Source organism: Tupaia chinensis, unplaced genomic scaffold (assembly GCF_000334495.1).
Source record: "Tupaia chinensis unplaced genomic scaffold, TupChi_1.0 Scaffold141490_1, whole genome shotgun sequence".
NCBI classification, from domain to species: domain Eukaryota; kingdom Metazoa; phylum Chordata; class Mammalia; order Scandentia; family Tupaiidae; genus Tupaia; species Tupaia belangeri.
In genome coordinates this window covers 440,586-468,098 of record NW_006201352.1, presented here as the reverse complement: position 1 = coordinate 468,098, position 27,513 = coordinate 440,586, and the positions used below count along the sequence as shown (strand labels likewise).

At 43.8% G+C, this 27,513-nt stretch overlaps 1 protein-coding gene across 1 annotated transcript in view; it reads right to left on the bottom strand.

Annotated features, from left to right (window-relative positions):
• SLC2A9 (solute carrier family 2 member 9) overlaps nt 1–27,513 on the bottom strand; it is a 273,661-nt gene that overhangs the window by 139,910 nt on the left and 106,238 nt on the right. The window contains exon 6 of the mRNA XM_014581981.2: nt 1,080–1,212. Within this exon, the coding sequence (XP_014437467.1) occupies nt 1,080–1,212 (133 nt within the window). The remainder of the gene's footprint in view (nt 1–1,079; nt 1,213–27,513) is intronic.

The window sequence follows — 27,513 nt, the reverse complement described above, 5'->3', positions numbered from 1 at the left end:
AGAGAGAGAGAGACAATGAGAAGAGATGTGAGAAGTTAGCCCTGTGGGGGGATGGCTACCCCTCCATCCATTCTCCCTCATTCCTCTCCTGGGATCTTGGGCACGCACGCACATGCACCCAGTGTGAGTTTCAAGCTACTGCATCCGGACTCAAATAGTAGTTGGCCATGTGGGAGTCCAGCGGCATAACTGCTGCGCCATCTGCTGGCCCACTGTTATTGTTGTCAGCAGACAAGGATTTCAGAGCTTGGACTAGTTTAGAAGAATTGCTCAAAGCTGGATGGCAGAACTGGGATGTGAAAGCAGCGCTGGTGACTCTAAGTGCACAAGTTTAACCACACTGTTGTTGACTGTATCTCATTTTATACAGCTAACAGAACAGGAATGAGATTGTTCATTCTACCTTGTCTGTCTCTAGCAAAATGATTTTGCCTTTTTGGAGCTCTGTAGAAGTGCTTCTGGTTCTGAAAGCCATACTGCGAATTGGATCCAGCACTCCACACTTAGCAAAGGTAAGGAAGGCCACCTTGGATGACTCCCGCGCCCTGTCGTGAGCCACGCTTCTTCCCCATGAGGTGGGTACACGTCTGTCCCCTTGCAGGGCTGCGGGGGAGTCCCAGTGGTCACTGCAGAAGCATGCAGTTCAGGGCCTGCCGTGATACTGGTACTGTCTGTGCTTGTATCTTTTCCTTCCTTGGGTGTAAATGTTGAGCCAGTGAAGTCAATAAAAAGAGAAGGTGGGAAAGGCACCTTTGTATGTATGGGGCTGCCATACATCTAGGTCACTGAGAATTTGAGTTTGCATCCTCTTTGTGGTTGGAAACAACCTGAGGGTGACAATGAAGAGATGCTTCATGGAAATGAGGGGACCTGGTCTTATTCCATCTGTCCTGGCTTTTCCAGACTCCCTGGGTGGCTCCCTGTGCAACCTATGTCCCCTCTGCCCCCACTCCCCACATCAGGGCTTTGGAAAGGTTCTGAAAGAGAGGAATAAAAATGACATCTCTCCCAAGACCATCGGCCAGGTCCCAGCATGCCTTGCAGCACTGGCCCTGTGACCAAAAAAGAAGAGTCCCTACCTTTTGTCGCTCCTGCTTCATTGTGCTTCTCAAAGAGCAGGTAGCGTGGGCTCTCAGGTAGAAAGGGCAGGCTCACCAGCTGGGTGAAGGCCGGGACAACGATCACTCCGAACAGGTATGGCCAGGTACTCTCCTGTGGGGAGAAGACGCAGCTGAAGGTGAGTCATTACACTGGAGACCAGGCCATGGGTCCAGGCAGCTTCAACTCTCTGCAGAAGCCCCCTGCCCAGCGCCATCCCCCAAAGTGCTGAGCGAGCACTGAGGCAGGTTAGGCAGGAGCCTGTGTGCATGACATTTTCCACATTTGAGTCAGTGCATCCTCAGTGTCCCCAGGAGACAGTGATCTCTGAGGTAGCTGTGAAAGCAAGGCGACGCCTCACGGTGAGCCCCTAGGGGCTCCTCAAATCTGCACGACTTCACTACCAGAGCCCCTCACAGGTGGCCGTGAGTGTGAAGTTAGGCAAAGCTCCATCTTCCTACTGGAGCCACCGCCCAGACCTCTCAAGGCCCATGATGCTCCAACGGTCTCTTGTCAGTGAAGACATGAGAAGGGAGGCTGGATGGAGCTCTCCCAGCTCCCATGGAAGGGAGGGTGGTGGGCCAGAGGGCACAGGCTGCCCCTCAGGCAGGGAGGACTTTTCATCCCAATTGGCTGTGAAAGGCAAACAGGTCCCTACAGCACACTCTATTCAAGAGGCACTTCGACTCACTCTGAGCTGTGACATCTACAGCGTGCCTGTGGAGCCCCTGCTATTGTGCTGAGGATCAAGGCAGAGCTCTCTCGGTCTGTTTTCCTTACCTGGGCTTGTAAACACTCTCTCCTTGTGCTGCTAAAAGCAGACAATGTCGATCATGAGGGGAGAAAGAAGGAAAGCCAAGTGCCCAGCAAGTTTTATTTCCTAACATAGTAAAAGGAAACGGCCAAGGAGAAACTAAGACACATTGAGACCTGAGAAGACTTCATCACGTGGTGGGTGGGAGCTCCCTGGGCTTCAGGTCTGGGTCCCATGAGACTGTCTGTGGAATCCTCCAGTGCCATCTCTGGCCTCAGCCTCAGCTAACAGCTTTTCTTTTTTTCTTTTTTTTTTGGAGAGGTTTTTGCTATAGGGCACATGTGCTCGCCAGAAAGACAGAGAGAGAGAGAGAGATAGAAAGCGAGAGTAGAGATGGAACACATTAGGGGGGGATGACCACACCATAAACCCTTCTCCTCCATTCTTCTCTTGGGATCTTGGGCACGCATGCACTCGTGCCTGGCGTGAGTTTAAGCCACCGGATCCGGGACGCAAACTGTGGTCCACTACGTGGGAGTCCACCGACATAGCCATTCCTCTAACTGCTGGTCCCAGCCAACAGCTTTTCCATCGTGGTTGCAGCTGTTTCCTGGGAGGCAGACTTTCACTCTGTTGTTCTCTCTAGAGTCACTCCCTACAAAATTCCTTGAAGATGGAGACTCTATGCAAGTTCTAGGATCTCATGAGGGTCGGCCCCCTGACGCCAAGAGTGGGGAAGGGGCCCGTCAGGGACACCCGGCTGGCGGTCAGCCCAGTCTTGAGCTCTGCTTTGAATTCCACTTCCCCCTTTGTTCCTAATAATACACTGGAGACCAGGCCATGGGTCCAGGCAGCTTCAACTCTCTGCAGAAGCCCCCTGCCCAGCGCCATCCCCCAAAGTGCTGAGCGAGCACTGAGGCAGGTTAGGCAGGAGCCTGTGTGCATGACATTTTCCACATTTGAGTCAGTGCATCCTCAGTGTCCCCAGGAGACAGTGATCTCTGAGGTAGCTGTGAAAGCAAGGCGACGCCTCACGGTGAGCCCCTAGGGGCTCCTCAAATCTGCACGACTTCACTACCAGAGCCCCTCACAGGTGGCCGTGAGTGTGAAGTTAGGCAAAGCTCCATCTTCCTACTGGAGCCACCGCCCAGACCTCTCAAGGCCCATGATGCTCCAACGGTCTCTTGTCAGTGAAGACATGAGAAGGGAGGCTGGATGGAGCTCTCCCAGCTCCCATGGAAGGGAGGGTGGTGGGCCAGAGGGCACAGGCTGCCCCTCAGGCAGGGAGGACTTTTCATCCCAATTGGCTGTGAAAGGCAAAAAGGTCCCTACAGCACACTCTATTCAAGAGGCACTTCGACTCACTCTGAGCTGTGACATCTACAGCGTGCCTGTGGAGCCCCTGCTATTGTGCTGAGGATCAAGGCAGAGCTCTCTCGGTCTGTTTTCCTTACCTGGGCTTGTAAACACTCTCTCCTTGTGCTGCTAAAAGCAGACAATGTCGATCATGAGGGGAGAAAGAAGGAAAGCCAAGTGCCCAGCAAGTTTTATTTCCTAACATAGTAAAAGGAAACGGCCAAGGAGAAACTAAGACACATTGAGACCTGAGAAGACTTCATCACGTGGTGGGTGGGAGCTCCCTGGGCTTCAGGTCTGGGTCCCATGAGACTGTCTGTGGAATCCTCCAGTGCCATCTCTGGCCTCAGCCTCAGCTAACAGCTTTTCTTTTTTTCTTTTTTTTTTGGAGAGGTTTTTGCTATAGGGCACATGTGCTCGCCAGAAAGACAGAGAGAGAGAGAGAGATAGAAAGCGAGAGTAGAGATGGAACACATTAGGGGGGGATGACCACACCATAAACCCTTCTCCTCCATTCTTCTCTTGGGATCTTGGGCACGCATGCACTCGTGCCTGGCGTGAGTTTAAGCCACCGGATCCGGGACGCAAACTGTGGTCCACTACGTGGGAGTCCAGCGACATAGCCATTACTCTAACTGCTGGTCCCAGCCAACAGCTTTTCCATCGTGGTTGCAGCTGTTTCCTGGGAGGCAGAATTTCACTCTGTTGTTCTCTCTAGAGTCACTCCCTACAAAATTCCTTGAAGATGGAGACTCTATGCAAGTTCTAGGATCTCATGAGGGTATGGCAGGTGGGACCCCTGAGGCACAGAGTGGGGAAGGGGCCCCCCAGGGGCACCTGGCTGGCGGTCAGCCCAGTCTTGAGCTCTGCTTTGAATTCCACTTCCCCCTTTGTTCCTAATAATACGTTTTATTCGCAAGACTCTTCTGGTTCCACTAGTCAGCACAGTTTTTCCACCATCCTCTGAGGAACCGGCAAGGACTCAGAACGCTAGCTTTTCAGTTTTGGGGAGAGCTCCATGAGAGGATAGTGGTTGCCAGGGGCTGGAGGGAGCAGCGAATATGGAGTTCCTGCTAATGAGAATGCGATTTCACCTTGGGGTGATAGAAATCTTCTGGGATGAGACAAGAGTGAGGGTTGTATGACTTTGTGAACACACGAAAACCGCTGACTTACACATATTAAAAGGATGACTTTATGGCATGGGAACTACAGCCCAGTTGAAACAAAAGGACTATAGGAGAAAAAGTAACAATGTCGGTAGGATTTCCGCTGTGCCTTTGTGTATGTATGTGGTGGGGGGTTCGTTTCGTTTTCTCTCAGAGTTGGGCTGCAAACAGCAGTACACGAAGGTTAAATGGCTCATAGAAGCCATCATTTGGTCACAGGCACAGCCAAACACCAAGTCTCACATTCTAGAATCGGAATCCTGATTCTGGAGGCCTGGCGGGTTGTGCTTGGGTGGCCAGGAAGGAGTCCGGAGGCCACCAGACCCAGGGTGAGGCGAGGTGAGCTGGGTGTAACCTTCCACCCACCTCAGGCCAGTCCTCTGTGGTCCCAGGATGCTCCTCGGCACTCGGTCCCAGGGTGGGCTGAGGACCCCACATTTGGCATTACAGTGTAGACGCACTCTGCCTGAGGGAGGCACCATCCTGGCACGTGGGAGCTGATCGAGAAATACCTATTGGAGGAATGATTGTGTATAGGAAGGGGCTTTCTCACATGTTAATCACTTTCACAGAGCCTCCTTGCTGTTTACAGAGGGCAGCCTCTGTTGTTTTTTTATTAGGAACTGTTCAAAAAGAAGGCACGTTTTAAAAAACTATGTATGAAACGAAGTACTACAGAACTGCCACAGTACTTCTGGAGCCAGTTGTGTTTGGGCCTGGTGTGTTCAGGAAAGAACCAGAGGGTACGTCTCTGTGGAGTCGGGCGAGAGCCTTTACACATGCTATTCTACACAGGAGAAACAAAAATCCCCGTCAGGGAAGGAGTCTTACAATAACTATTGTTGTCTAATCTGCAAAGTTTCTGTTTTTAAAATTGATGTCTAGGTCATATTTCCTCTAAGCTGTAGATGACTTTGGTCTTTTCTATAACTAATATCCTCCTAGACAGTGATGAGACAGCAAAAAAAAGAAGAAGCCAAGTACCTCTGGGTTCATTGATCTACCCAAGTCAAGTTCTTATGAAAGGATGTCACGTGTACTACGACCCCCCAACTGGCCCAGGTACTCATGCCACGGAGAGACAGGGACTGCAGAGGTGCTGAGGCTCTGTGCTAATGATGTGAAGAGGAAAAGAATGAGTTCTGCCTTACAAAGCTGTGTGGTGGATTAAATGAGATGGTTTTGTTTCTATTTCTTCCTATTTAGGGTCTGGTCATAATACTGGCTGACGTTAATCCAGTGCGTCTGTGGGTTGAGCCCCATGCTAGGTGCGTTACAAATGCAACCTCATCTTAAAGAAGCACAGTTCTTGATGTCATCAAAATACATTTATCTTTTGTCTCCTTGGTTTCTTTAAAATTTAATCTGGGGGGCAGAGGTACTCTTCCACTGCCCCATTTCAGGGGTGTAGGCCTTTTCTGTTCAGTCTCATGGACTGAGCAGGATTCAACCCTAAGGTTACAGTTTTTATTTCATCATCAGAATAGCCAGTCTGAAAGCACCAAAATCAACCCGATTGAATGGATTGAATAAGAAAGCTCTAACCATGCCTGGTTGGGGAGCTGCAGTGGAAGGAGTTGGGAAGAGGGGAAGAGGGCTGATTTCTCTACGTGTTTCCCTCACTCTTCTACCCCCACTCTCCTTTCCCTGGCTTTCTAGCCAGCGTCTGCCCTCCAGGGTGAAGCTGGTGATGAGTGAGGAAGAGCATGGTCGGGTCACTGGAGAAGGCAGATGGTGTTGAAAGTGATCTTCATTCCTTGGCAGCACTTTCTAGGAGTCCTGTAGTCTCTTTCCAGGCCTAGCCACTCTTCCCTGTAGTTCCCCTAGCCTAGGGGTTTACAGCTGTTTCTCCCCTCTGCAGACCTGAGGGACCCAGGGCCAATATATATTGTATTGGTGAAAGTTGCTCCCAGCACTCAGCTCCCTGTCAGGGATGAATGGGGACTGAAATCCAGTCCTCTCCGACCCCCTGTAGTGGGTGCCTGGGGTCATTGTATAATGATGTGTTATATGTTCTGTATTTTATTATGCTTTGATATTTGAGGGTCTTACTGATCCCTGAGAGACCCCCCTTCCCAGAGCTAGCTGACCCTGAGGATAGTAAACAACTTGTCTGGGGGTATATCTTTCATACCCTAACTAACCCATCCAAAACCCAAGCTCCAACCACCTCCTCTCTCTCTCTAATTCTTGCACACCAAGCCAATATTTCCCTGCCTGAAATCACCAGATCCAGGTTCCAAACAAGTAGGAACCAACCCTAGAGTCCAGAGCCTGCCAAACTACTCAAACTAGACTTGCTCCATTTCCAAGCTTGCTCCATCTTGCCTGCCCTTTCTCACCTTTTCCTTCTGTGTTAAGTCACAACAGAAACTCAGAGCCATGGCTTCCTCTTGCTGCTTCTGCTTCCTGACTAGCTCGGTGGCATCTCTGTGTGGCCCTGAGTGTAGGGCGTGCCCGCTTCTTTGGGGTACCGTGGATAGTAAACTCTTTTTTCAAATGCAGTTTTCTCCTAATTTGTCACCTTAACATAACCTGACTAAAACAAATTCTGGATACATTGAGAGTAGCTGGGTCATCCCTCCCCTCCAGGCAAGGTAGATTGTAGGTTCTTTATTGCAGGTGACCACTTCCTGAAATTCCCCTACCTCTTGCCCTCCAGACACACTCTTCCCTGGTTCTCTTCCAGCTTCTCTCAATACTTCCCCAGGGTTTTGAGCCAAGCCCTCTTCCCTATTTCTCTTACATACTTCCTCCAGGACAGTGGTTTTTCACGCTGGCTGCACATTGGAAATTATCCATAGCGTTTTACAAACTTCAGATGCTCTTTTCCCATGCTTGGAGATTTGGGATTAATTAGTCTGGGTGTGGCTTTGGTTCTGGGAGAGGGGGCGTTGTCCAAGTTCTTCAGACTTTAATGTGCAGCTAATTAAAAGCCACTGTCCTAGGACCTCCCCTCTATCTGAAGCAGGCAGGATCTCATCTTGGAGAAGCGCTTCCAAGAGAAGTGGGGAATGAAGCTGGAGTGACTCCATCTTGGAGGGGCTACTCCATTATAAACTGTTAAATTTCTAGAAACTTTCATTCTCTTTCTTTGCCTAAGAGTAAATAGAGTGATTGACATTCCTATTGTCCTTAAAAGCCCACTCCTCCTGGCTGCCTTAAGATAAAGTCCAGTGCAGGACCTTGCCCAGAGCCATAGAGCCTATTGAGATTCCATTGCATCTGAGTAGAGATGGAACACATTAGGGATGACTAACCTGCTTACCTGCTTGTTCTGCCTCTGTGATGTGCTTTTCCTTGCTTTTACAGTGTAAAATGCTTTTTCCTACACGTTCAAGCCCACTACTCTTTGTCCTTGTGAATCCTCATGTCATCCCAGACATGACTAGGCATTTTTGACCTATATAAACCCCGTTCTCCTTTCACTGGGGGCTGCGGGGTTTTGAGAGACATGAGTCCCCTGTATGCTGTGGCTTAATCAATAAACTCCAATAAATTTGGCTACGTCTGGATGTTCTGTTATTTCTCACTGAGTAGACCATGACATAACTACATCACCTGCAGGATGGTGGTGCCTGATCTGCAACTGAGGGGCTTGTCCCATCGCTGCAGGGAGCATTGTTGGTTATGGCTCACAGCCAGACAGCAGAAGAGCCAGTCCAAAATAATAAGTATCAACCTGATTGAACGGGTTGAAGGACAAATCTCCAAGCATTCCCCTGGAATTGCCATCGAAGGATGTTTGCTCCACCATGGCGTCCCACTCTCCCCAGAAGCAAACTGCATCCAATGACTGACTGCTGTGGGGCCCTAAAGGTCTATCCTCCCATCTCAAAATGGTGGAACTCCGATAGGCTGTGTCAGCTCCAGCACTTCCTGTGGGCTCTGTGGAGACCTCTGCTGTGACCGAGAGTTGCTCACTCCTCTCTTCGGCTGAGTGCTACTCCACTCCTCTGCAGGTACAGACCTGAGCACGTCCTCCAAGCAATTTCCTGCTCACAAACTGCCAACTCACAGTCTCTTTCTGGGAGAGAGTCATGGGGCCCATTATCCCAAATCTCCATGTCTAACCCAAATCCTTGACAAAATTTCTTTGCTTGGCTAAATTTCAGTCAGCCTTTTCAATATTTGGTGAAGTTTATCTTTGTATTTCCTTATAAATTCCTGTTTTAGCAAGTGCTATGGTTTAACTGTGTCTTTCAAAAATCCATGTGGTAAAAATGTGCTTATGGGGACCAGCGGTTGGTGTAATGGCTTTGTCGCTGGACTCCCATGTAGTTGACCACGGTTCGAGTCCCAGACCCAGTGGCTTAAACTCACACTGGGCACGTGTGCGTGTGTGCCCAAGATGAGAATGGAGGAGAAGGGACTGTGGCATGGCCATTCCCCCGGGGGGGTGACTTCTTGCTTTCTGTCTCTCTCTGTCTTTCTGGCGAGTACACGCACCCTATAGCAAAAACCTCTCCAAAAATTTTTTAAAAAGTGCTTGTGATGGGATTAAGAGGATGAAAACTTAATCCAACTAAGGAATTAAGAGACAGAGCCTTGTAACATGATTAAGATTAGATAAAATCATCGGGATGGGGTCCCCACGATTGAATTCTGGTGAGTTTATAAGGAGTGGGAAGGAGCCAGACATGTACCCAGACAGACAGGAACGTGCTCTCTCTCACCATGTGATACCTTCCACCATCTTATCCACCAGCAAGAAGATCCTCACCAGAGGCAGCCCCTGACCTTGGACCTAAAACTGTGAGCTAAATAAGCCTTTCTTCTTCTTTTTTTCATTTTCTTTAAGTTTGTTTACTTCTTCTATGAGGAAGAGTCAGCACCCTCAACAAAGTTCTGCTGCCACCATCCAACCCAGCCTTTAGCTAGCCCCAGATCATGTGGTACTCAGGGAGGTCTCCAGACTTCAACTGGAACTCTTGCCATGTGAAATTGCCTCTAGAGCACTGTGTTTTACTGCTGTGCCATTGCTTGGGCCCACCTCTATTCTTATAAATCATTCAGTTTGGAGTATTCAGTTATTAAGCAGCAGAGAATGGACTAAAACATAAAGAACTTTGCTAGGTCAACTTACCAAGACCTCTGCTCTTGATAACCGATCAGGTTGCCCATCCTCCACCACCCCCTGGTTGTGTCTGATCACACTGTCCTGTCTACACTAAGGATCCTGTTCAGTCATTTTAGCCAGCAGCCCCCTGGTGTGTCCTCTTAGTAGTTCTCCATCCACTACCTCACGCTGCTACTCGGCTACCAATTCCCGCTTGCCCACACTGTATTCAGAAGTGAGCCCTTTCTCTCTTCCTCGTCCTTCAATATCACACTGCAGTGGCGCCCACACAGCAGTCCTGAACGAAGTTTTCTTTACCAAGCCTTAATGAGTATCATAAGATGTTTCTTCTTTGTAATACCTCTTGCTGGGCTCCCAGCTGCAGGTGCCTAGTGGGCATCTTCCCTGATAACTCCTCTGTCCCATAATCTCAATACCAAGCTTCTTCCCACCCAGCCTATGCATGCTTATTCCTTGATCGTTCTCTGTCCGGTAGTCTGTTTCAGAAATCTCAGTGTCACCTCTATTCCTGCCTTTAACTCACAACCTTCCCACTTCCATCCAATTTGCTGTCCGCCCTGATGTGGCCTGTTGGTTATATTTCTCAAATCTTTCTCAGATCCATCTCATTCCTTCTGCCTCAGAAGCATTGGCTTTATAGAAGGTTCTTATCCTGTCTTGCAATAGCATCTCTAACTTCTTTCTTTTTTCATGAGAGAGATTTTTGCTATAGGATGTGTGTGCTCATCAGAGAGAGAGAGAGAGAGACAGGGAGAAAGCAAGAAATCATCCCACAGGGTGATACAGAGAGAAAGCAAGAAATCATCCCGCAGGGTGATTTCCCCTCCATTCTTCTCTTGGGATCGTGGACACACACGTACATGTGCCTGGCATGAGTTTTAAGTTATTGGGTCTGGAACTTGAACCATGGTCAACTATGCGGGAGTGCAGTGACATAACCATTACACCATCTGCTGGTCCCACAATAGTATCTTAACTATGCTAAATCCTTTTGCTTTCTTTTCCATTTCCCCTTACAGCCTTAGAGTGATTCTTCTAGAAGGTGAATTTGGTGTCACAAACTACTTCTCTGTCTAAATTCTTTGAATGGCTTCCTGCTGCCATCAGGAAAAAATCCAAGTCTTTTAGGCTGGAATGATCTTATATGATCTCTGCCCATGATCCCAGTTTTACTTCTAGCTAGACAGCAGCCCTCAGCACTTCTGATCATGCCAATCTGTGAGTCCCCCTGAATCTAGTATACTGATTTTGAGATCCTATGTCTGAGTGCAGGCAATTTTCTCTACTGGGAATGTTTTCCCCCTTTCAATAGAATATCAATCCACTTATCATTTAAATTTTGGTAATCCCTCTATGGGTGACATCTCTACCTGGTATGAAATTCCATGAAAGTACTTGCCCCTGCATAGCATTGTTCATGCTCCCTTACTAGACTGAGCTCCTCAAGAGCCAGCCTTGTTTCTTCATATATCTTCCTAGTGCATTGCACATGATGAGTATTCCAAAAATACTTGTTGACAGAATGTGTGTTGTGTTAGATGAGTGGTAACACAGATAAGTGTTCCTGCAGCTGGAGATAGAGATCCTCGGACCAAAGGACATACCTCTGCTCCTAAAGTGCTTTTAAAAAATATACTGGGACAGGGTTGGGGAAGGGGAAGAGAGAATGAGAGAGAGAAAGCGCCTCCTCAGTAGGGCCTGGTCATGCTGCAATCCTTTGTTCTCCATTTCTCCAACCTATCAGCATCTTGGAAATGTGCACAAATGCAACTCCTGCTTTTTCAAGCCATCGAAGTTGGGATTCGAATCATGGTCAGCCATGTAGGACCCAGCTCCCCAACACAGCACTTAACCACTGTGCTACTTCTGGCTAGACAGGGCTGGCCTTCTGAGGGCTTCTTTTGTAATGCTAAAATTTCCCTATATGGTATTATATTAAAAGACTGATATTACATTGAACCTAATAATATTCCCCTATGAAATATTACTATAATTTCCAGTCTATTGAAGAGAAAATCGAGATGTATAAGACCATGAACTCATGCAAGGTCACACAAGAAACTGAGTTGTTCATCTGATTGAAAGATGTTCATATGGGGCTCTTTCCTTGACAGTAGTCTTCAGATTCTGTGCTTCTCAGAGCAAAGCAATGTCACATCACCGTCCCCTGAGGCAGCTTCTAGCTGAATAAAGAATTTATATGGAGATTATATTAAACTGAACCAGTCCTATTCCTCCACTGAATGTTCTATACAGAGCTCTTCAGAGATCACTCAAGTCAGTAGTCATGCTGTTACAAGAACATTGTGAAGACTCCATAAGACAGGAGCAGGTGCACGTGTCAGTTATTCTATAGAGAGAAACAGTGTAGAAACTCATGGTCACCTTGGGAAGGGTGGCATTGTTAAATATTTGAATGCTCCCTACATCTTTAGTGGCTGGGTCTTACAAGGGAAGCTGCATGGTTCAACAAATGTCATGGAGCTCCTTGACCTTGCCATCCTCCCTACACACCTTCTAGGGAAGGACTCTGCTGGCCACAGCTTTATAGAGGCCTGGGGTGGGGAGCATGTGGGTGGCTGTGTTTGCACCACCTTAATGACTGGGTTTGAGTCAGTCTGTCAAGATCTCAAATCCGACTTTACTGGGTAAAATCTGACTACCAAGAGGGCTCAATGCATTGCAGCAAATGTGTTATTCTAAAATCACTATTTTTGATGTGTATTCATGGTCTGATTCTCTTTCAATAACAATAATAGACTTCCAAGAACATGGGCTTTTATGATTCTCTCCCACTTTCCTCTGTTAGAAGTAACAATGAGATGACCTACCTAAGGTACAGAGATCAGCCCACACAAAGTCATGGAGGGAGAAAAACTCACCCTCATAGTGAGCAGCTCAGGGCCAACTTCCAAGAAACGCCAGTCTCCCCTCTATTTCTACGACATTTTCCAGCTTTCTGAGAGGTTTGTATATTCCCCTTTGGACAGCCTCTGCCTTTCTTGATTTTCAAGCAATCTTACGGAAAAGTAATGTCTAAATCTATTATTTTCATTTTACAGACAAAGAAACTTAGCTGGAAAGGTGGAGAAACCAAAACTCCTACAACAAAATTATTCACTGAGTCAAGTTTATCCTTTCCTTATTTGAGAGAGAGAGAGAGAGATAGGAGAGAGAAAGAGATTTGTGCCATTTTTAAAGACTAGCCTACAGTCGCAGGGAACTGCCATGCACATGCACGTTTGCTAAGTCCTTCATACAGAATAACAATTGCACCCTCACAACACCCTGCCATTGTTCCCTGACATCTGAGGAAAATGAGACATCAGGTAGTAGTCACTCATTCAAGGCTATGCTTCTTTCCAGAAAAAAAAAAATACATATATATATATATACATGTTTTTTAACTAATCTCTTCCATGAATAAGAGATATTACCTTTTTTTAACTAATCTCTTCCATGAATAAGAGACAACACCCACAACAGAGTCCTGACACTGTGACCCATCCCCAGCTTTGCCAGCTCTGGGTCATGGGCATATGCATGCCTGGCATACTCAGGGAGGTCTCTGGTGAGAACTCAGAACCTTTCCATGTAGGTTAGCCATGCTGAGTTGTGTTTTACCACTGGGCCACCATCCGGCCTATCATGCTTTTTATAAATGGCAGAGCAGAGACAAAACCCAGGCAGTGTGATAATCAGCTCTGTGCTTCAACTTCTGTACTATCCCCATGGTCAAACAGGTCACTGCTGAGCTGCATTTTGCTAAGAGAGACCCAATTTCCCTGACTACACATTTAGAGAGATTTTCCTTTCTTCCCTAGGAAATTAGCTAACCTCCACTCTTTTCCAAATAACTCTCCCTGGAGTTGAAGCCCATTGTTATTGCTTTTGCCAGTCTTGTTTCCTAGCTGAATCATCCCAGTTTCTGGGGCTCGTTGTTCAGACCCATCCACATCATTTGCTTTGCCACCTCTTGCTGCATTCCTCTTTGTGGGCCAACTGCCATTAAGATCAACATTTTCCAAATAGAAAGCAAGAAAAGAAGGCAGAGAAAGGTGAATTACCCTAAGACCGCCAAAAGCACATGGACGTGTCAAATAAATTGCACTTTCCTGTTAATGACCTCAATTTGGGGGATACAGAGGATGTGAGACTGGATTTTTCTTTTCTTTTTTCTTTTCAGGTTTTTGTCATAGAGCATGTGTGCTTGATGGAAAGGAGAGAGGGACAGAGAGATTCAGAGAGAGGGAAAGTGAGAAGCCACCCCCCAGGAGAGGTGGCCACACCACAATCCCTTCTCTTCCCTTCTCCTCTTGGGATTTTGGGCATGCATGCATACATGCCCAACGTCATTTTCAAGCCACTGATCTGAGACTTGAGACATGATTGGCCATGTGGGAGTTGAGCACCTTAACCACTATACTACCTGCCTACTCAGGCTTGATTCAACCTCGAGAAGCTAGTCCTGGTTAGCAATGAAACCTGTGACCTTGAATGTCTGTCAGTGTCCTTCACAGCCACAGTCAACTGGAGTCACTGGACCCAAGGTCACAGAAAAGGGGTGGACTTTGAGGTTAGAACCAAGTTCAAATTCTGGTTCTTCTTACTAGCAATGGAGCCTTGACCAAATTGTGTTCACTCAACCTGTGGACGTTTCCAGATTCTCATGTCACAGTTTTCTGTTAGAGAAACTGAGAGGACATCAACTAACACCCCTTATTCAGAGTTGCAGTGAGGGTGATAGAGGTGTTATCCTAGCATGGGCCTGGTACGTGTTTGGGAGCCAATAAATGTTTGCCTTTTTACCCTTGCTGTGGCTCTGAGACAACTTACATGGCCTATCATGATCCAAGAATGTACTGAGGCCAGATCTACTGCTCTAAGCCCAGGACTGTGGTGTCTGGGTTTAGCATGTGTTCGGAAGTCATACTGCAGTCATGAGCAAATCTAGGAGCTGAAGAAGTGGGCAACCATTCTCAGGTGCCTACATGATTCAGTTCATTACGTCCTTCCCCTCCTTCTTACATGCATCCTTCCCTTTGGGGCCTCTATTCAGTTATCTGGTGTCCTCTCTGGAGCTCTTTGCCTCTGAGTACCCCAGACTGAGAAATCTGCCCACCTTTTCCTCACATGTGTTTCCTAGACATCTACCAATCCTCATTACATTTACCAATGCTGAAAAAGAGCACCTGCCCTAATTTCCCCGGCTAAACCAGACAGCTCACCCAGCACAATGGTGCTGCCACCCACATACCTGTGTACCTTCGACTCCTACAAACCTGCACCTTTGGCCACACCAGTGCACTGGGGATGTTAGTGCCACAGGGACAAAGCCTGGACACCCATCGCCACCACTTAGGTCTGGTAGGGGCTGCTGGCAGCCTACCATGCATGTGCTCAGCTTCCACCCTGACTGATGGTGTTCTCCCACAGAGCACTGGGTGAGCAGGCATGGCGCCCCTTCCCCCTGGGCACCGTCTCACATTCCTTCTGCCTCTGAGCGCCCTTGATGCTCAGGGCACATAGGTGTGTGGCGGATTTTTGAAGTGATGAACCATCTCAATCCCTTAACTCATTGACATTGTGATTCATTCAATCTGTGGACATTCCCAGATAGGAAAAAAAGGTCTGAAGACAGTAACAGCTTGAAAGCAGCAGGCGAGAGACTGCATGGGGCCCTGGACCCGTTTAAATGTTTCTCACAGAAACTCTGCCACCAGCTGTCTTGCTTCAGATGTGCCCTTTTCTCATAAAGCTGCAGGTCAGCAAGTCCCATCCCAGTGAGTGCCTGGTTGGACTCCAACGAGCAGGGGCACCATGGGTATGAAAATTTTTCATGAAGAAGGGTCTTTTTCAGAGCCTCACCTTTTCTCTTCACTTTTAAATACCTTTCATGTCAGGAGGAAGCTAAAGCCAAAGAAAGCACCTAGATTTCAACCTGGGACCGTTTTCGGCCACAGCTTCTTATCACCAGCCTCCCTCCTTGTAGGCTGGATACCAGCTCAGCAGGTTTTTTTTAACAAGCAGAGGCAAGAGAGAAAAAGACTGGATGAAGACTCTCAGCCAACATTGGTGTAGGCTGTCTTCAGGGGACTGGGATGGAGAGACCACACCCAGTCATGGAGAAAAACTATCAGAACAAAGCCCACAGGTCTAGGTTAGCATTTGAAATATTGTACATGGCCAGCATTGCAGCCCCAGCTCCTTCCTTAGGCCCCATCCCTCCCTGAGTAGGTTCTTTCCTAAGAATGACTTATTTAATTTTTATTATTTAAAAGTTTTATCGGGCATGTGCACTCACCAGAGAAAGGCAGAGAGAGAGAGAGAGAGAGAGAGAGAGGGAAGGTGAGAAAGCAAGCTGCCATGTGGGAGTCCAGCTTCTTAACCACCACACCACCTGCTAGTCCCTCCCTGAGTGGTTTTAACTCCCTGAAAGAGCTCCTTATCTCTGACTCCTCTGAACCTGGGCAGGTGATGTCTGCTCAGTCCAGAAAATCTCTGACTAGCTCTTGGCTGACTGGCCAACTCCAACTTCCTTTAAAGCAGCTGAAATACCACCTTCCCTGCAGGGCTTTCCCTGACACCTGCAGGTTGAGGCCAAAGCTCCCTGGCACATGCCTCCGTTAACATGTGCAGTATGAGGTGAACGTTTTCTTTGTGCTTCACGTGCTGGTCAACCAAGAAACGGGCAACATGGGCCATCCCTGGCCTTCAGAGAGACTGGCATTGACGGATGTCAGAGCAACCACAGAGTTGGGTGCCTGGTATGGAGGGCCTCAGACTGGGGTTCTGAATGGCCTGAGCCAGAAACTCTGAGCACCCTGGGGAGGTGGTAGCCGTGACGATAGAAGGCGCGCTCTCTGTAGTCGTAGTGCATAGCACTAAGTATGCCAGGTGCATTCTTGGCACTTGACACACAGTGACCCGCTCCATCACCATAACCCAGTGAGATACAATTACTTGGCCTCGTATCCCTTTTCAGATGAGAAAACGGAAGCACAGAACATCTCCTGTTACTCTGCCAGTGAGCACTGGGGTTGGCATGAGCAGGCAGGCCTCTGACTGCAGTTTGTTGTTCGCTCATTGTTGTTCGCTCACAGTGTTTCTTAGAGCAGGTCATTGCTCTCTGGCCTTAGTTTCCAGAGGAAAATGAGGAGATTGGACTGGTTGAGCTCTGTTGTTCCTTCTAGATATACTGGACTCTAAATAAACATTTCAGTCTTTGAAGCAGTAGACTCCTCACTGATTTTGTTTTTGCTCTTTTCAATGAGTGGGGATAGGAGATGGAGTTTGGGTAATGATCATGTTTTCTAAGCAGAATGGCATTTATTTGAAGTAAAGTGTGGTTTGGAAAGTACACATTTACTGGAACAAGTAAAGATTTTAAGATAGTGCACATTCCCAGAGAGACATGGCCATGTTGCCCTGTTCATTCGTGGTGTCTCTCTCAGAGAGAGGAGCTGGAGGCCAGAGAGCATGGACCACCTCCACCCTCTGCCCTTGCTAAACAAGCTCAACAGCCATTTCCCAGTTCCACTTCTCGTACAAATATCACTCATTCCAGCAACATTTATTGAAAAGATTACCCTCCTCACATCCAATTCCCTTGGCATCTTGGTTTAAAACATATAGATGTATGTTCACACATATCTGTCTGGCTTATTTCTAGCCTTGCCATATTACACTATATTAATTACTAGAGGCTACAGTAAGGTTTTTGTTTGTTTGTTTTCTTTTGTTTTTAGTTTTGCCAGAAGGTGCATGCACTAGCCAGAGAGAGTCAGAGAGAAAGAGAAGGAAAGTGAGAAAACATCCCCCATTGGGAATGATCATGCTGCAATCCCTTCTCTCCACTTTTCCTGTCCTTTTAGAATTTTAGGAATGTGTGCATGCACACCAGGTATATTTTTCAAGTCACCAGGTTCAGAAGTCAAGCCTTGAAGTTGGCTGTCCGAGATGCAGCTGCCTTAACCATTACTCTATAGGCTGGCCCTACAGTACATTTCACATCAGAGCGGGTCAAGACCTCTAAGTTTCTTTTTTCTTTTCAACCTTGCTTTTGCTATTCTAGACTCTTAATAATCATATACATTTTAGAATCAGCAGATCCATTTTCTATTTTTAAAAAGAGCTTGCTGGATTTTAATTGCAGTTATATTGGGATCATTGATAACTTTGAGAAGAATTGACCTTTTAACAATATTAAGTCTTCTACTCTACGAGCATGGTATAGTTGTCCCTTAGTACCCACGGGAGATTAGTCATAGAACTCCCCATGGACACTGAAATGTGAGGGTGCTCAAGTCTTATATATGCAATGGTACAGAATTTGCACATAACCAACACATTCTACGGGTATACTTTAAATCATCTCTAGATTATTTGTAATAATGTAACAATGCAAATGCTATGTAAATAATTTATACTGTATAGTTTTAAAATTTGTATTATTTTTATCATTGTGTTGCTATATATATTTCTTCAGGTATTTTTCTCTCCGTGGTTTGTTCAATACACAGATATGGAACCCATAGGTAAGAAGTGACTGTATCTTTTTCTCTTTCTGTAGGTCCTCTTTAATTTCTCTCAACAGTATTTTGTAATTTTCAGTATTATACATATTTTGATAAATTTATCCAAGTATTTTAATTAAAATATTAATTTAATTACTATTTTATTTTACATTGTAAATTATCTATTCTTTACTATTCCTCATTGTTCATTGCTAACACAGAGACACAACTGATTTTTGTCTATTGACCTTGTATCTTGTGATCTGAATAAACTTAATTATCAGTTTAAATAACTATTTATGGGTGTTGAATCTTTGAGATTTTCTACATAGCTGAAATTTTTATTTGCAAATAAACACAGTTTAAAACCATGTGCTTTAAAAAAATATTTTATGCTTTATTGTACTGGATAGATGCTTCCAGTGAATGGCAGTGATGAGAGATGACATCCTAGCTTTGTTTCAGATCTTAGGGAAAACATTTAATCTTGCATCATTATATGTGATGTTAATTGTAGGGTGTTAGATTTTTCATTGATGCTTATATCAGGTTGAATCTTACCTTGGTCTTTTTTCCTTCTGTGTTCTATTTTGGGTATATCCTATTGCTCTATCTTCAAGTGTACTGATCTTTTCTTCCACAATGTCTAACCTATAGTTAATTCCATTCTGTGTGGTTTTCCTATTAGGTATTACATTTTTCATCTCTAGAAGTTTGGCTTTGATCTTTGTTTACATCCTCTACTCATCTAATAATTTTCATATTTTCTTCTACTTTCTATTACATATGGAGTATATCTACATATTTACTTTAACATCATAGTCTGCAAAATCATCTCTGAAACCTGCGGTGCCTATCAGTTGATTTTCCTCCCAGTTGTAGATTATATTTTCTTGCTTATTTGCATGACTGGCATTTTTTAAAAATTAAATCATAGTTGTTGTGAATTTTATACACTTATCTGTGGGATTTGTGGTATTGAGCTTTGTTCTTGGTACAGTTAAGGTCCTGAAGTCATTTTGCTTATTTTGAAGTTTTCAGTCTTGTTAGAGGCAAGCCTGGCTCCATTACTGAGGTAGAGTCTTAGTAAGACTCTACTCAATGCCCATATATGATCAGATCTTTCCATTTTGGCCCATTGTAAAATGAACTATTTCCAGATACATGGGAACTCCTGATATTGTTTGCCTTACTTTTTTTTCCCTGATGTTTTTCCTGTTCTATTTTCTTTGATGCATGTATAGATTACCAATCAGCAAAAGATTAGAGAAGAACTCTCTGCTGATATCAGTGTTTTTTTATCTCTCTGCCCTTTTTTGCTGTCTCTATTCTCTCTTACATATTTTTCTTGCAAATGCTGCTGGGGCAGTTGTTGGACTTACTTTGTTGTATTTCTCTCAACACTACTGTCCTGTCTTGACAGGGAGGTGGGAGGATTAATCATGGATAAAAGCATAAGTCTCAAAACCATGTTCATATCTGTGTTTGACCCTTTCTTCCAGTTCAGTTCTGTAACCACAGCTATGTGTTCACTTTTTCAAATATAACATGTTAATTCCAGCCTTTGCTGCCCTTTTGACCCAGACTACCCTCCCCAATCTTGTAGGTTGTTCCCTCTGACCACTCAGCCACCTTCAACGCCACCCCTTGGAGCAGCCAACTAGATTATTCCCATAGGCACTTCCTATCTCTTCATGTTCCTTTGATCTCTCAGTAAGACAGAGAGTAGTCTATGAGAATACTACCAGGACACTTGAGATGCCCTTTCAACCCTAGAACTGAATCCTCCTGCAGTGGATGACCTGGAACTCCATGCCCATTGTCACTTCTATTCCTTTTTAAATGTTTTGTGATGGTGGCTGCTGCCTTTCATTTGGTAGAAAGGGCAAAATTTGGTATAATTTTACTTCCCACAAACAGTATCTCCAAGTTTTTAAATCAATTAATTTATTTTCAAACTGCTCTCAGACTCTGGAAAAACCCTTATTCAAAACTCTACCATGTGCTAGAACTGAATCCTCCTGCAGTGGATGACCTTGAAACTCCATGCCCATTGTCACTTCAATTCCTTTTTAAATGTTTTGTGACGGTGGCTGCTGTTGCTGCCTTTCATTTGGTAGAAAGGGCAAAATTTGGTATAATTTTACTTCCCACAAGCAGTATCTCCAAGTTTTTAAATCAATTAATTTATTTTCAAACTGCTCTCAGACTCTGGAAAAATCCTTATTCAAAACTCTACCATGTGTGTTAAACAGGAGTCAAACAGGAATTATTGAGGAGTTAAACTACCAGAATAAGAATGTATAGATAAAAAGTACATTTTCTGCTCTAGGATACATGAAATTCATTCTTAATGAAAAGATGAGTAGCAATTTTCTAACTTAAATTTGTTTCTTTGTGGTCCAGTATCTAAATAATTCAGGGCTTCCCAAAGAAAGGATACGTAGGAACCAAAAGCATAGGCGTTGTTTGGTGGGAGAGAGTAACGGAGTGCACAGCAGTGAGCTGGGTCTCCGGGAGCAAAAAGGAAGAGAGTGTAGAGTTTCTGCCATGGGCTTAGAACCATTCTTGGCTTGCTGAACATTCTCTGAGAGTGGTAACACCCCAGCCAGGAGATAGCTACATGGGCACTGGTGGAAACTGGACATAAAGGACCACATCCTCAAATAACATGAGGATCCGTCAGCCTGGCTGGCCAGGGGAAGGACAGCAATCTCTAGCAAAGCCACCTCCTGGCACAGAGATACGCTGGACTGGGCAGGAAGCAAGGCAGGCATACTTCTCTCAGCCAATTTTCAATGCTAAACACTTGTCCCAGTACCTTACATGGAAAGAGGAGCCACAGAGGGGCCATAGGAAGAAATGGAAGTGCACACTTAAGTCCTGAGGCTCTGTAAAACCTTAGTTAGGAAAAACATGCTCCAGAGAGCCACCTGGGAAAGGTGTAAACTCCTTTCAGCCTCTGTAATTATGAACTTGGTGTTAGGCTGAATGGTAATTGGGAAAATACAAGTCTGCACCCCATGCCAGGTATTACTCTAGGCACTGAGATAAGTTCTGTTGTTTTAGAGCTTAGTCAAACAATGTAGGAGGGAAAAGAAACAAGCCAATTCAGATGACTAAATTCCCAGAGCTCCTCAGTTTCTTCACCCAGCCCTGCCCCAGTGTTATGCCTACCAAGGCCACAAATCCCACTGATTCTCCTACCAAGACTTTTGCCAGAATAGCTAACAGAGTTAACCAGTTCCATTGCCTTCTGCTTTATTTCTTCCCACTTTTACATGAAATGCTAATGAACTATGGACATATCTAAAGTCAGTTTTAAAAAAATATGGCCACTCCTCTCTGATTTATAATAAATCAATTTTCTCATCTCTATTGGCTCAAATTTAATTTTGAAACTTTGAGGAGACATTTGCTTTACTCTTGAAATCACTTTGGATTTGAAGAGCATGTCTCATTGGGAACCAGCAGTTAGCATAATGGCTATGTCGCTGGACTCCCATGTAGTCGACCGCGGTTCGCGTCCCAAACCCGGTGGCTTAAAACTCACGCCAGGCGCATGTGCGTGTGTGCCCAAGATCCTGAGAGGAGAATGGAAGAGAAGGGATTGTGACGTGACCATCCCCCCTGGGGGGTGATTTCTCGCTTTCTGTCTCTATGTCTCTCTTTGTCTGTCTGGCGAGCGCACACGCCCTATAGCGAAAATCTCTCAAAAAAAAAAAGTGTATGTCTCATTTATTTTTTTTCCTTTTCTTTTTTCAAAAGAAGCATCCTTTATCAGTCTTAAAACACCCTTCTTACTATGAAAAAATACATGGTTAAAGCAAAACTTTATATTAATTTAACTTGTTTTAAAAGACTTACCTTTGCCATGATTCACACAGATACTTTGGGGTAAATATAAAAAAAAATATGGAATTTGACTGGGTCTTCCACTGCCAGCCAGGCCCTCTGTGGGTCCCAGAGCAAGGGTGGAAGGAGCAGGGTTATGGAATCTCTCCCACATACTTCTGCAAGGACCTGCACATCTCCCAGTGACAGAAAGGCACCAGGGATATTAGGTTGGGTCTTTCACTGCCAGATAGGCCATCTGTGGATCTTATAGCCAGAAGGGATCAGACTTGTCAGGCTTGTGTGTCAAGTGCAATGCATGATATTATCTACTACTGTAAGGTCAGCCTCCTCAAGTCAACACTCAGCCATGTCAGAAAATTTTGGAAACAAAAAGAAAAGTGGTATGGAGCTAAAGTATATGACAGAGAAGAACACAATCATACAACCCTAGAAGCCTACCCCAGATCTATAGGGAAAGGCATCACCAGATACCAAGAAAGCAAAGCAGAGCCTCAAGAAATAGGAGAAAATCATATTCCCCTCAAAAGAATATGACAACTCTTTATCAAGTTTGGAAAAAATACAAGAAATACTGGAAATAGAATTCAGAATATTCATTATAATCTAACTCAAGGAGATCCAAGAGAAAATGGACAATTCTGGGAGATTAGAAAATCATTCCATGACATGAAGGAGGAATTCCATAAAGAGAGACACTCAAAAGAATCAAAATGTGTGTCTGTGCATGCCCAAGATCCCAACAGGAGAATGGAAGAGAAGGGATTGCAGAGTGGTCATCCCCCCTGGGTGGTGATTTTTTTCTTTCTTTCTCTCTCTCTGTCTCTTTCTGTCTTTCTGGCAAATGCATGCCCCTGTTGCAAAAACATCTCCAAAAAAGAAAAGAAGAACCAAACAAAATTTCTCAAGGTGAAGAAATACAATGCAAGAAATAAAAATCTCCCTTGAAACCGTCAATGGTAGGTTGGACCATGAAGAAGAAAGAATCTTTGACCTGGAAGGCAAGGCCTCTGACTTAATCCAAACCATGAAAAAGAATGAAAATAACCAAGAAAAATATGGGTAATATATGCAAAATACTAGACACTATTAAATACTCAAATATCTGAATAATGGAAATTTCCAAAGATGACAAAGCTGATAAAGGCATAGAAAATTCCTTTCATAAAATACTATCTGACAATGTTCCAAATCTAGAGAAACACAAAGACATACAAATTCAGGAAGCTCAAGGGACACCATATAAAATCAACATAAGCAGATCTCCACATCACAGCATAGTCAGATTGGTAAAAATCAAAGAGAAAGACAAGATTCTAAAAATGGCAAGAGAGAAATAACAAGTTATATACAATGGCTATCCTATCAGGCTAATATCAGATCTGTAAACTGAAATGATGCAAGTAAGGAGAGAATGGGAAGACATATTCAAAACTCTAAAAAAAAAAACAATTCTAACCAAGAATACTATACCTGGCAAGATTATCCTTCAAATGGGAAGAAGAAACACAAACCTTCTCAGATAAACAAAACTGAAAGAATTTATGAAAGCTTGGCCAGCTCAGGAAAACCAAACAGAGACAAATAGAAATAAGAGAACTGAGGCTGGCAGGTGGCATGGTGGTTAAGGTGCTAGACTCCCACATTGCTGACTGCCATTCAAGTCCTGGACCTGGTGACTTGCTTTCTCACTTTCCCTCTCTCTCTCCGTCTTTGGTCAAATTAAAAATTATAATAATAATGACAAATAAAGTTAAACAAATAATTATTAAAAAAAGAAATAAGAGAACCAAAATACAACCAAGAAAATGGATAACAAAATGACAGGAATATGTTCACAAACATTAATAATAATGCTGAATGTTAATGTGATAAATTCTCCAATTAAAAGACACAGACTTGCTGAAAAGATTTAAAAAAGAAAAAAAGAAGCCCTCTAATATGCTGGCTACAAGAAATGCACCTCACAAATAAAGACATACATGGACTGAATGTGAGGGGCTGGCAAAAGATAGTCAATGGAAATGGAAATTAAAAAAAAAGCCAGAGTTGCAGTACTGATATCAGACAAAATAGACTTTAAGACAAAATCTGTAAGAAGAGACCAAAAAAGGACATTATAGTACTAAAATGGCTAATTCGCCAAGAAGATATAACACTTACAAATATCTATGCACCCAAAACTGGAGCACCCAGATACAGGAAAAAACAAACAAACAACAACAACAAAGACAGCTTGATCTAAAGGGAGAGATAGACTGCAGCACAATAATTGTTTTAGATCTCGACATTTCACTATTGCGTCTGGACAGATAATACAGACAAAAAATAAGCAAACAGATATGAGATCTAAATGATACCATAAAGTGAATAGATTTGACAGACATGTAAGAACTTTCCATCCCACAACCACAAAATGTATATTTTCCTCACCCCCATATGGAACATTTTCAAAGCTTGATCACAAGACAGGGCACAAAAAAAGACTACCAATTGAAAGGTATAGAAACTATATCCAGCATTTTTTCTGACCACCATGGTATTAAACTTGAAATTAACTGCAGGAAAAAAACTCAAAAATACATAAACACATGGAAACTAAACAACTTATTCCTAAATGACTTCATGACCACTGAAGAAATTAAGACTGAAATCAAAGATTCATTGAAACCAATGATTACAAGCACACAAATCTTAATAACTTATGGGATACAGCAAAAGCAGTCAGAAGAGAGAAATTCATAGCAATTAGTGCCTAGAAGAAAAAAAAAAAAAAAACCAGAAAAGTGGCAAATAGACAACCTAACGACACCCCTCAGGCAACTGGAAAAGCAACATAAAACCTCATAAAAGCAAACAAGAAACAAACAAAAACAGGAGAAAATAAATTTAAAAGATTCAAGCAGAGGGGACCAGCAGGTGGTGTGGTGGTTAAGGCGCTGGACATTCCCACATGGCTAACCATGGTTCAAGTCCTGGACCTGGTGGCTTGCTTTCTCACTTTCTCTCTTTCTCTCTCTGTGTCTCTCTGGTCAAAATAAGTAAATTAATAAATAAAATTTAAAATAATGAAAAAAAAAAGATTCAAGCAGAAATAAGAGAAATAGAGAATAAATGAACTATATAGAAAATAAATGACACCAAAACTGTTTCTATGAAAAGATAAACAAAATTGACACATCATTAGGAAGGCTAATTAAGAAAAAACAGATAAAGGAGAGAGATAAATGAAATGAGAAATGTAACAGACAATATTACAATAGACATAAAAGAAACACAAAAGATCACGAGAGAATATTAAGAGTGACTATATGCCCACAAATGAGAAAACATGGATGAGGTGGACAAATTTCCGGACACATATAATCTACCAAGATTTAATCAGGAAGACAAAGAAAGCCTGAACAGACTAATAATAAGCAACGAGATTGAATCAGTAATAGTCTCCCAACAAAGAAAAGCCCAGGTCCCGATGGCTTCACCTCTGAATTCTACAAATTTTTAAAGAACAGCTAACTACAAAAACACAGATATGTGGACCAATGGGACAGAATAGACACCCCAGAAATTAACCCCAAAGCATACAAACAACTGATTTTTGACGAAGGGTTACCAGTTAATCCAGTGGGAAAAGAAAAACCTCTTTAGCAAAGGGTGCTGGAAAAGCTGGGTATTCATCTACAGAAAGATAAATGTGGACCCCCATCTCTCATGATTAACAAAAATCAATTCAAAGTGGATCAAAAATATAAACCTAAGACCTCAAACTATAAAACTACTAGGGGAAAACACTGGGGAAACTCTGGGAGACATTGGGTTAGGCGATTACTTCTTAAATAAGACCCTCAAAGCACAGAAATAATCCCCAAACAGACAAGTGGGATTTTATCAGATTAAGAAAGCTCTGCACAGCAAAAGACACAGTCATTAGTGTGAATCAACAGCCCTCAGAATGTGAGAATATTTTTGTAAACTACACCTCAGGTAAGGGACAGAAAACACAGGGAACTCAAGAGGCTTACCTGAAAGAATGATCAACCCAATTAAAAGATGGGAAAATGGGCTGAATAAACAACTCTCTAAGGAAAACATACAAACAGCTAAAAAGCATAAGAAAAAATACTCAATATTCCTCATCATAAGGGAGATGCAGATCATAACCACAGTGAGATACCTCCTAACCCCAGTCAGAATGATAAAGATTTAAAAAAATTATAAGTGCTGGCAGGGCTGTGGTGAAAGAACTCTCCTGTACTGCTGGTGGGAATGTAAATTGGTCCAACCACTGTGATGAACAATAGGGAGGTTCCTCAAAGACCTACAAATAAAACTACCATATGATCCAGCAGTTGCACTCCTGGATATCCAGGAATACCCAAAGGACAGAAGAATGCTCAGCCAGAAAAAAGCTTGCACATCTCTGTTTATTGTGGCATTATTCATAATTGCTAAGATATGGAACCAACCCAAATGTCCATGAATAGATAAATGGACTGAAAAAGTGTGGCACATATACTCTGTAGAATACTACTCAGCCATAAAAAATAAGACTCTGGCTTTTAATAGAAAGTGGATGAATATGGAAGATTTACTGCTGAGTGAAGCAAGCCAGGCTATGAAAGAGAGACATACATATCTCCACTTAATATATACCGACTATCTGCACTCTATGGCAGAAACTGAAAGATTTGAGGATATAGAAACATGGAAAATGGTTATAGATATGGGAGAAAGTGTGGGAAGAGAGTGAGAGAAAGGGGAGAGTGTGAGGAAATAAATTAAGGAGAAAAATAGTGAGGCAAGGCATATATGGAACAACTAGACTGATGAGAAGTGTTGGGAAAATTAACTTTACAAGCTAAGTGATATATAGTGATCGGATGTATATATACATGTAGAAGAACATCTGACCCCCATTCCACTCAAACTATTTTTACAGGTCAAAAGGAAGGAACCCTTCCAAATTCATCCTAAGAAATCTCCATCACCCTGATCCCTAAAACAGACAAGGACATCACATGAAAAGAAAACTACAGACCAATAGCCCTGATGAATACAGATGCAATGATCCTTCTAAGGTTATACACCATGACTAGGGATTTATTATTGGTTCAACATATGCAAAACAACAAATGTAATATATACTATTAAAAAAATAAAGATAAAAACAATGTGATCATACCAATCAATGCAGAAAAAAAACTTTTTTGGGGGGTGGGGGAGGTTTTTGCTATAGGGCGCAGACAGACAGAGACAGAAAGACAGAAAGTGAGAAATCACCCCCAGGAGGATGGCCACACCACAATCCCTTCTCCTCTGTTCTCCTCTAGGGATCTTGGGCACGCATGCACATGCGCCCGGCGTGAGTTTTCAGCCACTGGGTCCGGGACGTGAACCACGGTCGACTACGTGGGAGTCCAGTGACATTACGCTAACTGCTGGTTCCCGAAAAAGCATTTGATAAAGACAACATCCCTTCATGATTAAGATCCACAGCAAAATCAGCATAGAAGGTACATTTCTTATTATAATGAAAGTCATATATGAAAAACTCATAGCTAATATACTAAATGGAAAAATTGCAACAAGACAACCCACTTTCTCCATTCCTTTTCAATATAGTATTGGAAGTCTTAGCCAATGCAGTCAGACAAGAGAATAAAATAAAAAGGCATTCAAATAGGG